The sequence below is a fragment of the Melanostigma gelatinosum genome (genome assembly GCF_949748355.1).
Source record: "Melanostigma gelatinosum genome assembly, chromosome: 20".
Classification (NCBI taxonomy): Eukaryota; Metazoa; Chordata; class Actinopteri; order Perciformes; family Zoarcidae; genus Melanostigma; species Melanostigma gelatinosum.
Window position 1 is genome coordinate 12,203,503 of NC_136653.1, and position 17,652 is coordinate 12,221,154.

At 45.3% G+C, this 17,652-nt stretch overlaps 1 protein-coding gene across 2 annotated transcripts in view; it reads right to left on the bottom strand.

The window, feature by feature from the left end:
- The window catches only part of sema5a (sema domain, seven thrombospondin repeats (type 1 and type 1-like), transmembrane domain (TM) and short cytoplasmic domain, (semaphorin) 5A), a 102,605-nt gene that overhangs the window by 53,802 nt on the left and 31,151 nt on the right, over window positions 1-17,652 (bottom strand). For both annotated transcript variants that reach the window (XM_079292088.1, XM_079292089.1), the window contains exons 3-6: window positions 13,308-13,407; window positions 11,517-11,562; window positions 2,973-3,035; window positions 183-281 (exon numbers count right to left, since the gene is read on the bottom strand). In XM_079292088.1, coding sequence (XP_079148214.1) covers window positions 183-281; window positions 2,973-3,035; window positions 11,517-11,562; window positions 13,308-13,407 — 308 coding nt within the window. The remainder of the gene's footprint in view (window positions 1-182; window positions 282-2,972; window positions 3,036-11,516; window positions 11,563-13,307; window positions 13,408-17,652) is intronic.

Here is a 17,652-nt window from a genome sequence, read left to right on the forward strand (position 1 = left end):
AAAAAATAACGGTCCTGCACTGTTTGATTCACTGACCAGATTAAGTGTTGGGTTGGAAAAAGCTCAAATACTTCGGAGGAAATAGCACAATGAAGAAGAAAGACGAGACTCGCCAAATTCCAACTGAACTACAATCGTCGACAAACAAAAGCAAGAAAAAGAACCGCTGCTGTTGTTCATACCGTTCGGTTTGTGCAGATGGGGGTGAAGGCGTTGGTTCCACAGGTGAACAGCCTGTTCCCATTCACCAGCAGCACCCTGATGTAGTTCTGGCACTCCTCCTGTGGAAACACACCGGCAAAGGGCAACAGCGCCATTAGTTATCCATTGACAAGCAGCAGTATTAGGCAGAGAAACAAAATCACACTTCATGCCAATAAATGAGACAAACACCTGCAACTGCGGGAGGGCTACTCTAAAACGTGGCCGAGCTTGACAGAGTCAAATCAAGGCCAATGCCCACGCGGCTTAGCCACGTCACATCTTAATTCAACAGAGAGCAGATTTGGAGAGGGATCTGATTGAGGTAGAGAACAGATAAATGCAGCAGACATGAGAAACCACTCAGGGTCAGTTTTAGAAAATGGCCACAGCTTTGTAGCATTTTGGGCATGCTCTTGACATTCACCAGTTCAAAGAAGGTTTCTCTAAATCACGGTGAAGTAGGCTACACGTTAACCACTCTCTTGCTGGCTCGCTCCTCCTCTGAGGCTTTGGCCGGGGTTTCGAGCAAACCACTCAGCGCTCGGTTGAAAGCGCGCGACAAATAAAGCGGCGCAGACGCGGCGAATGATTGATTGACTGAATGATTGATTGCTGCTGAACGCCACCAACTTGCAACGTCGCCGTAGGGCTTTCATGCAGGTCTACTGGGGATTTCCATCAACAAAACCCCAGCAGTCGGTATTCATGATAGAGAGCGGCGTTTGTTTTTTTTTGTCCTAGGACGAGGTAATAAACTCATTGGGTCCGCTCCATTCTGAAAGGGGCCACGGCTGGGTTGGGGACCCTCGTAGAAATTTAAAACCCTGTAAATCTGCTCGTGTCTGAGCCACTGGAGGTGCTCCCCCCTCTCTCAAGGGTCTGCATTAGAAGTAGAGGGCACCCATTGGAGTGGTGGAGGGAGAAATGAGGGGAAGGGCTTTTATCTCCCCCTATCAAGATGAAGGTTGACTCATAAAACAACTCTTCCCCGGTGCTAAGCACAGCCTAAGCATGTGCGTTCATGTGTGTGCCTCTTCAAAACACTGTGTGGCTCGTAAAGCGTGTTCGCTGTGCCTATATATCTGTGCTGATTGTGCAGTCCATCGTGCACTGTATGCTTGTGTAAATGTGTGCGCGTCGATGCAGGCGTGAGGGTGGCTTGTGAGGGGTCTGCATAATTAAATTCCTCCCCTGCAGTTTGTTTCTGCGGTAAACAACGGCATATTTAATATTTGCCCAGCTTAACGGTCTTGACTTGTTTACAAAAACGTCGTGACAAATGTTCCACGTCTGTACTATAACACAGAGGCTGTTATGCTTGGCTCTCGCATTATAAAACAAAACAGAGTCTGCAATCAAGTCCTGTCAAGTCAATTTAACTCTCCTTTCTTCTCCCGGTTGAAATAAATCAAATACACAAGAGAAGAGCGGATGCGCGTGTGCATTAGGGGAAAAAACAAAAACAATCACTTGTAAATTCACTCAATGCACAGGCACGGTATCTATACAACAGCTTAAGCGATGGTATATTGCTGCCCGCTGAGCTAGGTAATAAACCGTCGGCGGCCCTGTCAACTGCCAGAGAATGAAGTCTTTTAATGCTGTTCTTAGTGTACATCACAGGATCTGATCCTCAGTGAGCATGTCAATTTGACTCTGGGCAACAGCAGTGACTCTCAAGGACTGAGGTAGCTTCGGTCTGTAATTCACAACAGCTATCTTCTGCTGGCCAGCCCGAGCATGCCTATTATGGGTCCCGAACCACCTTTCACAGGAGGATAAATACACAGCGGTGCGCACACATACATGGGATCAGGGCTGGGCAGTTCACCTACAAGTCAAGTTCAGCTCTAAACCAGCTGTTTGGTAGACGGGGGTTTGCCAGCTAACCACGTACAAAAACATACAGTTCTGCGCAAAACGAAACTACAAAAACAATCGGAACTCCCTTTAAAAGGCCGATAAATAGGAGTGTGGCGGAGGTTTTGGAAGTTGGAACAAGTTGATTGAGATCCTTTTTCATACAAAGCAGGAATTCCCACAGAGTCTATATTTTAAAGCTGAATAAAGAGCTCCACGTTGCTTTTATTCGGCAATGTCTTTCAACATAACTTGACATTCTTTGTGATATTTTAGTGAGCTGTTTGATGTGCTCTCTGGAGTTGATCAACACTGCCTGTAAAAAATTAAGGGGGCGATCTGTGATTTCTCTCTTCTCTATTTCCTGCAGCTGTTATGTAGCATTGATTCGCTGGTGGGAAAGTTTGACATCAGGGGCATTCAGTTCCACTGGGAAACAGCATTCATTCATGTGGTATTTCTGTCAATAGTAACATGCTGATGTTGGCATTAAGCTCAAGCACAGCCTGACAGAGCCACGAACATGTTTGTGGACTCTTGCACGATACCACCAGTGTGGAGTTTGAAGTTTGTTAGCCATATTCTCAGACATATAGGGAGCAGCAAAACAAAGAGATGTTATTGAGTTGTATTATGGGAAGTGTAGGATCTCGGCTTTTTGTCCTTCACACACCAACAAACTTAAGGGGATAATAAATTGCTTGAATACCCCTTTAATTAAAACCAATCGGTCGAGTGAGCCGCAAAGTTGCAAACATGAACCAAATTCATGAAGTGTACTTTTACAAACATTCTTTTATTTTCCATCGCTTTAACACCAACTTGTTTTTCGCAACATGGGGCGATGTGTCAGATAAGGCAATATAAAAAGTGTGAGTGTGAACAGCTCAGACATCACTTAAACTCACCTCAGACTTTCCACGGCTGAAGCAGGCTCCTTTGGTGAACTCATCGCAGCGCCACTCGGCCTCCTGCGGAGAGAGAAAGAAAAGCAGCATAAGGCTCCCGATACACCATCAAGAAGAAGCAAACATCAGAAACCACTCAGGGAACCAAAAGAACAATTCCCACCTTTTTGAAGTAAGTGTAATGTTTGGTGACTTTGTCTGAGATAGCAGGGCCAATAAAAAATGACAGAGAAAACATGAAACACGGTCACAAGTGTAATAGAAAACCACATACTGCGAAAAAGTCCGATATGCTGGTGAAGCATTGATTTCTGGGTGCTGATTATTCTGTGGCTTGGAGGAATGGATTAAAGCAGAAACTAACAGGAAATGAATTTGACATTACTGCTTCACTGTGGCCTCAATCCCACATAGAGACACTCACAAATACCCAACGACGGTATACGCAAGTTTATAAGCCAGGTTAAAGGCAGACGCACAATCCAATTAAGGCGCATACCAAGCAGAGAGCTGAAGAAACGAGTGACAAGTTTGCGCAGAGCCGGATGCCCGATTTGATTTATGGTTGAGGAAAAAAAGGGAGCATCTTGAAGGCGTAACACGTGAGTTCCCTGGAGTAGGATGTCAACGTGATTTAAATGTGAGGAAGAAACAGCAGGCCGCCTTTTACATTTTACTACAGGAGGGAGAGGGATAAGAAGATAAAACCTCGACTGGTCTCCCCCGGGGTGAAGACACCAGCGTGCTCCAATTTCTACCGTTTAATTTCAGCGTGACCTCTAGGGGGGGGGGGGGGGGGGGGTCTTTCTCATCGACAAAAGTTCTCTATTCATGAGCGTTGGCCTCGGGACAGCGCCGGGCCACTAAGACACTCACGCTCGTGACAGGCAGAATTAGCCGTCGCTGTCACCAGCTCCGACTGGCAGACAAGAGGAAATACTGAAAAATTGGCCGCTGCAACAATACACTTAACGCCAAGTCACGAAAAATCTCTAAAAGTGAAACCATTGAACTTCTTTCTTGGCCACATAGACAACAGTTTCCTGCAGTAATAACCTGGCTAGTGGCCAGAGGCTCAGGAACTCACTCCCTGTGAGAATATAGTAAATATCGCGAACTGAACGAGAATATTAGATTTCACCTTGGTATCAGGACTGTTTTATGCCAGGAAAAGAGGGAAAACAAAAGCTGAGCCCCCCTCAGCACTGAGGAAAACTTATTTCATTTCCTCTTTCAGCAGGCTCTGAGTTTCCTGTGTGTGTTTTATGACAAGGCTTTTGCTTTCCACCCCACTGGCCTTTGGGAGGAGTGGAGCCGCCCGACCCGTATGTACACGCTGATACATAAATGCACACATAGGCAGTAACAGGAGGGAGCTTAGAGAGCGAAGAGAGCTCAGGGTGAGGGGTGCTATTCAGGGAGGATAAGATATGGAGTATTAATGTGAGCTGGCTTCTCTCTCGCTCTTCTCTCTGTGTGTGTGTGTGTGTGTGTGTGTGTGCGTGTGTCGGTTCACATTCCAGGCCAATGCTGGCTATTCTGGGGCCGTGCAGACAACACAGACACAAAACACACACATCTGCACAAGCAGCACAGCCTGCACACACAGGGTGTCCCAGCTGAATTGAATGTAGGGGCTGAAAAGCGCTTTCACTAATTGCAGGGGGGGGGGGGACCTGTTCATGGCCCGAAATCTTACTCAGTCATGTTCAGGGTAAAAATCAATCATAATACGATGCGAATTAAAAGTTGAGATGATATTAATGGGGGTAAAGTGGTTGTTTTTATCATTGCGGGGCGAAGATGTGATTTATCATCACATGAATTAGTTTAAAGCAGGTAGTATACAGTATTACATCTTCTCCTCCCAGTGGAATGGAAAGTAGAGTGTCTTCTGCTACTGTACTGTGACGGATTCCCCTGTGAAACGGTATATTCGAGGAGTGTTCAGATTAAAATCAAATCCTTCGCATTTGTTCGCACTACTAAAAAGTGGGTGGGCGGGCTTAGCATTTAAATGGTAAATGGACTTAATGGATTTAATCGTGCCTTTCTCGTCTTTTAACCGCTTAAACTGCTTTACACTACATGTCAACATTCACCCAGTCACACACACATTCACACACTGACGGCAGAGGCTATATATATATAGAATATGTTCAATGATTTAAAAGGGTTAAAAAGGCATTTTTCATTTCATCTTGACTTCTTGAAATCAGCTTCATGGCTGCTGAAAGGGGTGATGTCCGTCGGTCTGTAAGTGGGGGATATGCTGGCATCATTGCCCACTAAAGCCCCCCGATCTCACTGCCCTGCCTCAAATGGTCCAGACTGAAGAACAGAATCACAAATGCCAGTACCATTAGGAAACATTACAATCTCATTAACATGCTTTTGTTCAGCCACTGTGCTCCTGAGATGAATATGTCTAGAATCCGCTGTCGTTAAATAATAACTAGAAATCTGCATTACAAAGACAGTTTTTCGTGCCTTTGTCACCTATAAGAAACGGAAATGGAGACTTAGAGGGGAAACAAAAGAAGATGAGCGAATAAGAGAGGACCAGGATTAAATTGAGCGAGTTGAGCATGGTGGCGAATTGGCCCAAAAGAAAATGAAATATCCATCATGGCACTGTAATCATCTCTGGAGAGACGCAACCATCGGATATTGAGGGATAGGAAGAGCTATACAGCTGTTAGAGGATAATTATGGTTCATTACAACCATCTATTTTCATTCATTTCATTGGGTATGATAACATAGTACTCGTTCACTCAGTATGTAAAAGGGAAACATTTGGGAACAACTGACATCGCTACAACAGCCAGGGCGAAAAACAAAATAAACCATGGATGATTATGAGACTCGCTGTAAACAAGCCAAAAGTGTATCCAGCTTGTGTAAACCTATTTCATTTGGATGTAAAACCGAGAAGTACAGTAGATCAAAGTTGAACCATAAAGTCTGTTAACTGCAAGCCCCCAGATATTATAACGGACTGTGAATCAATTTTGATGTGGTGGCTGCAATCTTTAGTGCCATCTTAGAGAATAGTGTCCAGCTTTCTTGAAAAGTTTACTTTGAAAAGACACTGAATGCGAAACTGACACATCATCCCTGACACATCCAGAACTGACGTTAGACGGGTTCCTGAGCGCGTTTGAAGTTCAGGCCACTGACCAAGCGTTGGTATTCAAGAAGTTGGGAGTTAGAACGTGTTGTCATATCTCAGCAGTCCCTTGGTGAGTACTTTAAACGGTTTACATTCAAGAATAAAGTAAACATAAATGGAATGTGATTAAGACGTATAAATTCAGAGAGAGGCGGAGAGAATTTGGCCCAGTTGGTAGCAGTAATTTGTTGCTTCAGGGACGACAACAAATAAGATTTCTACGATGTTACGTTGCGAGTGTCCGCCCTCTCGTCTGTCCCCTCAGAGATGAACCATTGTGCTCTCGCCAGCGCTCACACTGAGAGGCGATTGTGGTCGAGGTGCGTTCAGGACAGATATCAAGGGAGAGAGTGGGCAGGGAGGGGAAAAAAAGGAAAATAACGGAAAATAACAGACCAAAAAAAACAAAGACAAAACAGAGTCCAACTTAGGAGTCAGCCAGAACAAGGGAGACAGTGTGGGCAGAGCGAAGCAGTCAGTGAGACAGAGGAGGGAGTGAGGAGCTGCATTTCAAAACAGCGCTGTTTCCAGACGTGGTACTGAATATATTTTGCATAAAGAGGGTCCGGAGAACACGCTCGCTACTGACAGCTGTCTAGCTCTATGAAACAACTGGCTGTGTGCCTCATTACAAGGGGACAGCGATTTTGAGAGTGAGAACTGGACAAAATCCTGCCGGGGAAATCGAATCTGTCTGATGAATAGCTGATATTGCCTTTTGATGTGCATGGCACAATATTATTCACTATACTTTTCACACTGATGTCTGCTGATGCAAGTCAGCGTTGTAGTGATCCCTCTTACTGCTTCGATTGAACATCTCCACTGAATGTGCTGGTATTTGTATCTCCAATCCCACTGATGGGTTTCACTCCATCCATGTAAATGGGCGAGTCACTGGCTCTAGCAATTGAATTAGCTGTGCTTCCACAGCTATGGAGGAACGTTTCTGTAAGCTGCTGATTAGCAGGGATAATTGTCTGTCTGACGAATTACAATTGCGTGAGGCATGGCCATGAAATACAACATGTGTGACTGGAGGGGAGCCTTTAGTTTGCTTTGGAGTCCCCTCTCCTCTCCGTCGTAACCGCACTATACGAGGGGCAGTAAAGAAAAATGGAGCCACGATATACATCTCAGCCCCATACAGTGACTGTTGCCAAGAGGAGCTTTTATGGACTGAGTTTTGGTGACAACAGAGAGAGGCTGGAGTGAATAGCCACTACTTTTCTCCTCTGGTGCTGTATCGAATGGCGAACAATGCCACTGATCCTCCTCATCCTCGTGCTTATTGACTAAGGCTGTGCCACAGTGTTTCTGTTGAAACTCGGCCCGCAGTGTCTGCATCCTGTTTTGATTTAGCAGGGAAACAGCGTGATAATATTGGATTCTTACATCTTCTTTATTTAATGTCTTCTTAGCATTACCACCGTTTGCTGCAGATATTGTGAATTCAACAAGCTCTTATTGTGCTTGCAAAAATGAGATACTTTAGCTTTCCGGAACAGCATGAAAGTGTGTAGCCTGTTGTAATACCAGGTGTGAAAGGGTAAAGATGGAGCTAAAAGCAGGTAACGGGAATCAGTGCATTAGGGTATTCAACAACGTCAAAGGACATTATTTGGGGAACACATGGGCAGACGGGAACACAACGCTGAGTGGTACATCGAGCCGGTTTGGCTATTCATCAGCCCCGGCAGCATAATGGGAAATTGAACACACTGCAAATGCAGAAGGGCCAGTTCATTGGTGTTTGTCCCCTCTCTGCAGTGGGCAATGGGAGGTGGATAAGGCCTGTGACAGTGAGGTTTCTCCTGCCCAAAGATGGCAGCAGACAAGGGCAGGGAGCTGAATGACGGACAGAAGGACAATACAGAACAGATGTGAGGTATAAAGTGGGATTCACCTCTAGATGGAGGAAGGATATTGCGCTTTGTGGTCGCCGTTTTTATTGCTTACGTCAGCTGCACAGGTTTGAAAGGGGAGCAAGGACAACACGATCCACCTTTTGTTCCTGACATTGTTTTCCAGATCAGTGAGGACGAGGGTAGAGGTTGACAGGGAGAGGAAAGCCTCTCCAGACTGTTGAGACACTGCAGAAAATACACTTCAAGTGTCAGATATTGACTCCAATCAAGGGCAAAGGGCTTGCTTATGTTTCACGGTCTGATTCTTCCCACTTCAAACTGATTGCCATGCAGTTCGAGTACATTCTAGCAAGTTCACGTAATGTGGACGATTTTCTCTTTGTGATTCTTAAAGTGTCTTCCTGACATGTCAATAGTTCCTCAGACAGACGTGTAAAGTGACTTATTTTATAAGTGAAAAATACAGGAAAAATTTGAGGGGTAGCCTTAAAATTGGGCAATGAAAGCGTAAAGGTTCTCAGATGGCTTCACGTCAACTCTTTGAACAAAGTTCCCCGTCCCCACTCTCTCCGACATCTGATGTTCTTGTTCAATATTGTATTACCTCCAAGCTAGGAGGGCATTTACTGAAGAGATTATGGTTGCTGGGCTCAGGCCCATCGATCCGTGAGTCTCAACTCGATATGTGCAATAGAGCGGGTGTTACCAGCAGTGTTTAGCTACCGCTACACTCTAAACCAGGGGTGTCAAACATACGGCCCGCGGGCCGGACCCGGCCCGCCACGTCATTTTATGTGGCCCGCGAATCCGCCAGCAAAAAAAAAAAAAAAATTTTTTTTTTTTTTTTTTTTTTTACAAAAATTTAAAGTTAGATGTGAAAATAAAAATATCCCCATGGTCGAAATTATGAGATAGAAAGTCGAAGTGATGAGATGGCATGTTGTCTGTGTGCCGACATTAAAACTATCACAACAGGTGGACAGGAGATGCAACAGCCCATAAAGAGGATTTCCAACAAGTTTCTCAACATGCGTACTTCTCTGTACTGAAACGTCATCAGTCTCAGCCCAAGTACTGTTCCAATTCAAAGTTCACATCGAGCCAAGCACGGCCCTAATGCCCGGATGTGGCTCGCTCTGCCCATTTTACCCGGGATGCATCGGAGGTGACTTGTCTGTACTTGGGACAGCCAAATATCCCAGAATGCATTTTGCACCAGCAACAGGAAACAATGGCGGAGGAGAAATCACACAACTGGAAGTACGTGTTGTGGAAGTCACAGATATCCCGGGAAACTAAACTAACTATGTTAGGAGTACCGTAGTTACATTTACACCGTCTTACATTTACAACCGCCCTTTGAGGGCGACCGTGATGCTGATGTGGCCCCAGAGTGAAAATGAGTTTGACACCCCTGCTCTAAACCCTCCATAACACTATGGTAAGCCGACCAAGTATTCAGTGTATATTGTCCGCCTTGCACAATGCTTGAAAACAACTCATCATACTGCAACCAAGGGCAAGAAAAGTGGGTGGGATTCATTTTGCCTCCGTGTAGCAGAAGTCCTTGACTGTTGTGTTCATAAATGTTTCATGCACGCACATACAGAATGAGATCAGCCCGTCGTCGATCATATGGTAATTATATCCACCTCTTCAGCGTATTATAGGCTGTTTGTATTACACCGGCTCTAAGCCACACACACAGCCTCCCCTCTTCACGCTGCCAGCCATGCAAGAACAAATCACCGCCACTGGGCATTATCTGACATGGCTGATGCATGGGGATGGGGTGAAATCACAAAGAAACGCGTAGGTGTAGCTTTTAGCTTGTTTTCCTTCTGCGGGAAAGGAAGAAAAAAATACGAGCCTCATGCAACTCTTTGGAACAGCGGTGCAACCACAAGAAAAAGCGCTGGGCTACTAACGACTGTTTGTGCTCAAACTTTCTTTTGTTGGCTCGGCAGCATGGTCCCTTGCAAATATATTTGATCAACCAGCAATGCATAATGTGAGTGGAGCAACGGGTGCCAAAGGGGAAATTCATTCAAGTCTTTCATATCCAACAACCCAGCAACAGAGGCAATCAAATCTCTTTGCAATTAATCTCCTGCTTTGTGCCAAGGTGAAAAAGGAAGGAAGAAGAGAAAAGGATTTCAGAGCGAGGTGAATCGAAGAATATCACTTCAGCAGTTGAACTTAGCCTTCCTCTTGACTCCTGCAGCCCCGGTCCAATCAAATGCAAAGCAGGCACGAGGGCACAGGTCACCTTAAAGTGGCGCCAGGGCTTGGCAGGGATTACCAGGTCCCTGTTCTCTTAAGAGAAGATGTCTTGGAGATGAGGGGTTGATTGGGTCGGCGGAATCTCCCTCTCTGATTCTGCAGCGCCAGCCGAGCGCAGGATGAAATAAGGAAGGAGGGACGATTGGATGCACGGATGGCACGGAGCTTGTTTAAAACGCATTTGTGTCCGAGTGAGCGACCACAAAAGACTGCATGAATCATCGGGTGTTGCTTCCCTCTGTCTGTGTGCTGTCTCACTGCTCCCTGATTCCTTTGTGCGTGCTGAACCTTCACTCCTTCCTATCCGGCCAATTCAGTCTTGCCTCTTATTTCGTCGGACCGTTTACTCTTTCTCTCCTCTCTTCATCCTCTCCCCTGGTTTGCCAGGGTGTAAATGGCAAACATCATGAGTTGTCAAAGCATTAAAGTAGCCTGGTTGCTACCGTCAAGCAATAAACCCCTCAATCTGTCAATGTTTGTCAGGTAACTCAGTGGGTCACAAAATGCTTGGCGCCACAGGACGGGGTGTGGGCTCATACAAGTGAATTAAAAAAAAGAGAGGATGCAGAAAATAATGAGAATGACAACATGTGGGAGAACGGGAAAAAAGAATAATTGCTACCTTATGCATACTTGTATTTCAGCATTTGTGTCCACATTTTACAACATGTCACCAAAGGCAGAGCTCTATCCCTGAAGTTCTTTCATTTCTGTTTAATATGTTTAATATTTCAGACCCTTTGATTCACCAGCAGGAGAGTTTATGGTAGAATTGTATTAAAGACATTGCAAAAAGATGTTAATGCCCTTGAAAATGTGGGGAACATACAGCTGCAGAGTATGTGTCATATACGGTTGTAAACTGGATTTAAACACGCAGGGTATTGATGCTGTCTACTCTTTATATCATCACTCTTCCCTTCGGTCTGTGTATCAACCCACAGCGCTGTCGCCCGAACCCACTGTCACTCCACTGGATGGGAACTTGTTGTGACATGTGAAATGCTCAACCATTTTACTGTAACAGCTTTAAAGTTGTGGGAGGCTGGCAGCACGCTACGACTATAGCGCGGCGCCTGCTGGAAGGCAGGCAGCGCTCTGGATGCCTGCGCCAGCGTGAATGTATAAGAGCAGACAGAGTGAGCACATACTCAGAAAATTCGGTGAGTCAGACTGAGGGAGAGTCAGAGAGACAGAGCAAGAGAGAATTAGCACTCACCTGGATCAGTGTCAGGTCTTCCAGATTGAGCCTGAAGAGGTGATTTCTGTAAAAAAAAAGGAGTATGTGAGTTGATGGAGCCATTTTCTTCAAATAAACCAGGATGTGTGGATGTTACGGGATCTCTGCTGTCAGGCCAAAGCTCAGTACCGTTTTTTAATCTGTGTTATCTCTCTATTTCCTTCATGTCCACCCCCCTACCCATGGTGCCACCAGCACTAAGGGATCTCCACCTCCCAACAGGGAGCAGACAGACTAAAACTGCTTAAACAGCAAGTTGGGGGTGAAAACGGTTCAGAGGATGTCGATACACTGAACTGCAGAGTTTTTTCCACCAATTTAGCGTTGCACTCCTATAACCTTGTCGAAGTGACGAGGGACAGTTTGAAAAATGATCAAAATTGGTGCAGCAGAACCAGATATATTGCCGACATTACCCACAACACAACTTTCACATCCGCACAAATACAATCCAAGACCTGTAAACACACTTTATGTGTAACATTGGTGTAGTTCCTGTTTAAAATGGCTGCATCTGAAGCTTCTGACGTTTTCCCCACTCATAAGTTCAAATGACCCTTTTCACTGGTGGCAGAAGAAGCTGTACGAGTTTCATCAGGTGTTCTCATTCTCATAGGGACCGAATGCAGTGGATGGCTGGATTCAACCACTGCAGCGAACAATGGACATCTAGGTTTCTTCAACACATAATTAGGAGGCAAAAAAGACGTAAGTTTGGTGCATTTCACATCAAAAACCCTTTTTAGAAATCGACCTGAAAGATTTTTTTCTTTGCATTGCTTACTGTAACACTCTATATTGCGGCAGAGATTTTGGAATAGATTTAACAACACCCCGTAATGTGTTCTTATTTCAGCAATCATTTTTAAAGAGCAAGAATTGCTTTTTCAAAAAGTAGATAACTGATTCCATATCTTTGAGCATGTTCATGCACGCTCTTGCACACAACACTCTCAGCGAGATCTATCAATCTCCTGAAGAGTGGCTATCAGCCAGGGCTCAGCGTGGCAGCGGCCCCCTGTTTCACTCTATTGATATATGCATCGATCCCTCTTTCCTTCCATTATCACTCATAATTCTAACCCAGCCTGCAGCCATCCATCCAGCCGCAACGCCTTTCACAGTTGGTTGGCGAGTTGGCACCGAGAATATAACTAAATCTCCGATTACATTTTCTTTTTTGAGTGCTCCAAATACCTTGCACATGTGTTTTATATTATATTGGCACAATTATGTCAGCGGTTTCATTGAGAATCCACTCGCCTCCTCAACCTTTGCTCTTCATCTGTCCACACATACACACTCTCTCCCTGATTAGCCGATTCCATCTAAAGTCCTGGGGTGCATGAGTACATTCCCTGGGCTCACTTTGATTCTGTTTGTTTTGCTGCTCACCTTCCTGCTGGTTCCCTTGTTGTCTCTTGTTCACGTTGTGGTGAGTGTTTCTTTCTATTGCCAACCAAGCCATTAAGAAAAGTGCAGACCGCACTTCATCTAGAATCAGCCAGAGACTCACACAGCGTGAATGTATAGACACACACACACACACACACAGACTTGGCTGGGCATGACAAAGACAATGGGCTTGGAAACAATTCCAAAGCCAATGTTCTCTGTTCTCTGTCTTTTGAAGACATCAAGAGAAACTTATTATTGACTGATCATCACTGATCAAGAAAAGACAATAAAACGACAGAGAACAAAAGAAAGAGACGGGAGGCAAAAAAAAGAAAGAGAAAGAGCAAGAAAACACACTCATGTATGGGTTACCTGGCACCGACGATCAGTTCGTTCTGGCCCGGGTCGAAGATCAGCTGTGAGTAATCCACCGTGCCCTCTGCTTTGAACCTGAAGATCCACGGCTCCATCTCTGCCAACGACATCACAAGACACAAAAAGTGTGAGCCAATCAGAGCGGAGAGTTTATGACTGCCGATGACAGCTGTACCGATGAATGAGGTGCGTGCAAAGGCCTGCTGTCACTTGACTAATCCTTAAAGGCCAAGTTCATAACAGCAGCAAGTCCGTCAATATATGACAGTAATACACTCACAGGAGCAAGCATACTGAGTACATCTACTTTCAATACTTTAAGTACTTTCAGCTGATAGTACTGTTCGGTTATTCAAGTGAGATTTGGAATGCAGGACTTTTACTTGATGGAGTAATTGTGGTGTCGGTGCTCTTACTTAAGTGAAATATCTGGGGACCAAAATGATCTTTAAAGTCATAAAACATGTCTCCATCCATTTTAATCGTCTTCTTTGTTACACATTGCAAAGTCCTCTAGACAATTTTGGGTGATTTAGTTTTTCCTTTTGCACAATTAAGACACAGTGATAGATCATCATATTTCTGTGTTATGAACACGGCAGGAGGAGCATTTTCCATTGTGGTACAATGACAGTAATTACACAATGCTAAACTTTATTCTTTAACAAATGTCAGCCATGATGCAAATATTGTCTCTCCTACTCAAGAAAATGTCGAGGAGATTGAATAAATCACAAAAAAATCTTAGAGCTGTCATTGGTAGAAAAAATCCATTCGTTCAAAAGATAATTTTCCACGGATCAAAGCACTCTTACATTAGTGCTTCTCAGCCTCACAAAAACAAACCCGACACCTGAAACCTCCATTCATAAGTGAATACGTTCAAAATACTGAAATCTAGCTTCTTGCGACTCAGTGGGGAGTCCTTTGATTTCTGTAAACCATCGTTATACTGTTGAGTGACCGCTTTCATGTAGATGTCTACTGCGGATGAGGGATGAGGGCCGATGAGAGTCAGACTTTTATGGAAATTGACCTTGGTATGGTGAATACATACAGAGAGAGGGAGAGAGAGAGAGAGAGATATCCCAGACAGACACTGACATCTTATCCACAACATGCCTGTCTGTGCTCATGGCGCCCATCCCATTAACCCCTAACCAATCGAATCACAGGCCTCATATGGCTGCCGAGCGATGAGGCCGGCCTGTCTACCGCCTTGTTACCCGATAGGTCTAGTCTAGGGTGGTCAATCAGTCATTACAGTGACGTGGTATCCCCATTACTCGCCACACGCTTAATCTGCAGTCATAATAACTTATTCTTCTCATACTGTCGGGTTACACTTCCAAAAATCATCCCCATGTACAGGACATTTCCTCCAGATCGCTAGAAATTTGTAGTTTGAGTAAGGTGGCAGAACTCCTGCAGAGTTGTTAGCAGTGCTACAGTGGTTTACTGTAAAATCATTCAACACTCCATTTGTGATTTATTTCCAGACAAAAAAATTTCAAAGGGACTTTTTTAATTCACCAGGGAGCTCTCCATCAGGGCCAGTACAGAGGGAGAGGACAGCTTGAATATCGTCCCTGCAACACATTATCTGCTTCTTCAGGCACACCTGTCAGACAAGCGTTTAAAATGAAAGCACGCTCTCCCTTGACTGCATCAAAAGCAGGTACTTTTGGGGATTTCTTGGTGATTGTGAACGAAGACAAACAGAACAAGAAAACTAGGAGCTTCCAAAGAACATCTGCCTCCTCCAGCTCACGTAGTGGGACCGAACTCCAAGTCTCCGAACAAAACAATATCATCTGCTGCGAGACAGCACCACTGTATGCAAAGGCATGTTCCCTTGTTCTCTTTCAAGTCTCCAGCCACGAGTACCAGGGAACTGCGAGAGCGGAAAAAAGCATCCCGCGTCTGGCTCCAGGTTTCATAGCTCCAATACATTCCCATCAGCAGAGGTGAAATAAATATCTGGGAGATCACGAACAACTTCACCCCGAAGAGATTATCTTGGTTAATGGCGGCTGCTCTGCTCATTCTGGAGGGAGACACAAAGTGTTGGGATGTGCCAATCCTTTGGCTCCACTGGGCTTGTTTTCCACGCCATCGAGAGGATCCCCGGCATACAAATGTAGCAGTGGCACCCCCCGGGGGAAGACGCCGCTTGACGAACCCAGCTTCTCCCCATAAATCTCCCTGACTCACCGGGGGAGGCTCGCTAACGGGGTGATGGAGTGTGTGCCTGGATGTGTGTGGGCGTGCGTGGAGAGACGGAAGTAGAGGAGAGAGGATATTTTTGCAGTGTGAAAAAGGGTGCAAAAGGATCTAATTGAACACAACAGCACTCAAAGGATTCATGGCCTTTTGTGACGGGGCCAAGGGACCATGAACATTCATAACATCCAGCATGGATGGGCCCTCCCGAAGCGGTGGAACTAAATATACGGAGCTTCACAAACTCAAACTCGTGGGGGTTTAGCAGCTTATTGTTTGGGTTTACTACATGTGGATATAACACTGTGTCACACTTGGAAAGATCTTTAAAAATTACACTGCAGGATATTTGGTTAGCTTCACCAGAGACTTAGCCCACTTACGTGAACTCTGATCTATCTTGTGACATACATTTGTTTTTGGGTGGGCTGTAATAGATCATTTTAGGGTTTTAATGATCCCATAAAATAAACCTTGTTGTTAATCCAATAGACAGCCATGCTTGTTGTGCAGCAGCTGCCTGAATCAGGGGATTGGATGCCGATGAGACAAATGCGTAATCGCACACACGCATTCAGACTCACACTCACGGACTGGGATGAGAATTCAGAAGCCAGGGCTCTCAGCCAACACACACACACACACACACACTTACACACCCCATCCCCCCTTTCTCGGTCCCATCTTATGCCTTTAACCCCTGTCTGCCTCCTCCTCGAAATAGAACAGCCCATCACTCACAGCCCATTTGTTATCCCCCGCTCTGACACGGAGCAGTTGACCCAAAGACAAAATGACAGGATGTATAAATATTTACACCCAGCATCGGTGGCCACGCCAGTCTTCAGTCTGCCGGCGCTCAAAGTTAGTGCTCTTCAGTACTGCAAGGCCAGCAACGATGGCAACATGTGGAACCAATTCTGAAACATGAATGGCTTGTCTGTGAGTGGTGTAAATAGAGTGTGGCAGCGAGCGCGCTCACGTGCATGAAGAGCCAATTCACTCTAAATGCAGCAGTGCGGTGATGGGCGGCAAAAAGAATGGCAACTATTTCGTCAAGTCGATTTGAGGAAACGATTTTGGCCGAGCTGTCGGAAAAACCAAACACCTGCTCAAAGTCCTAAAAACTTATACTACTGTGGCTGTGCTGTGGCCCCGCGGGACCACGAGTGAATCATGCAAAACAAACCACCGTGAAGCCACAAGTAAGTGTGCAATAAAATATCGAAAATCTTAATGTGTATTTAGGAGTCGTTTGGTTCTAGGGGGGCGCGGGAGAAGAGACAACCTTTTAAGAAGATGACCAAATCTCTTTAGGCCACTTAAAAATAAAAAAGGGGATGAAAATATATATGTAGGGAAAGGACATGCGGGACTTTTATTGCAGCGGGTAAATGAAAGATATACAAACACAAAAATATGGACAGGCCCTTCTTCATGCCATAGAAATAAAACATAGCTAGAACATAGCCAAAAATAAATAAAGCAGACTTAATTGTTACGCCTAGACCTTCTGGGTAGTGTTTGTTGCCACAGTCTGTTCCTGTTGTGTTGTCTATCACTCACCTTGTCTCTCGTTTCAGACACCCCCCCTCCCTCGTGTGCCGTCCTCCTGGGTGATTACAAGCCCCGCCCTCATTGCTTCCACCTGGGCCTCGTTCCCCTGTGTATTTAGTCTGTGTTTCCTCCTTGTCCTGTGCCAGTTTGTCTCGGAGATGTTTGAGGAGCGTATCAGCGATATTTCCCTGTGTGCCTCTCCTGTGTACCGAACCCTGATCAAAGTAAAGAACTTGTACGTGGAACCTATCTACCTCGCCTTGAGTCTGCTTTTGAGTCCTGCTCCCTGTGGGCCCCAGACCCCCCCTAACATTAATGACCAATTGAAAGATCTCTGAAACTAGTTATAGCCTGTTGCGTTTATGAATGCTATGAGGCCATTTGTGTAATTCCCTGCTTTCACTCCCCTCTCTATAACGATGTGTTAGCCGTTCAGGGATGATAAAAGCTGAGCTCAGTCTGTGGTTGTAAAACAAGTCTGCCGGTTCCACTCCTCAGAGACGTGGCCCTCCACTTGGACTTGGCCTGTGAAGGCATTGTTTACATCACAGTTTATAACCTT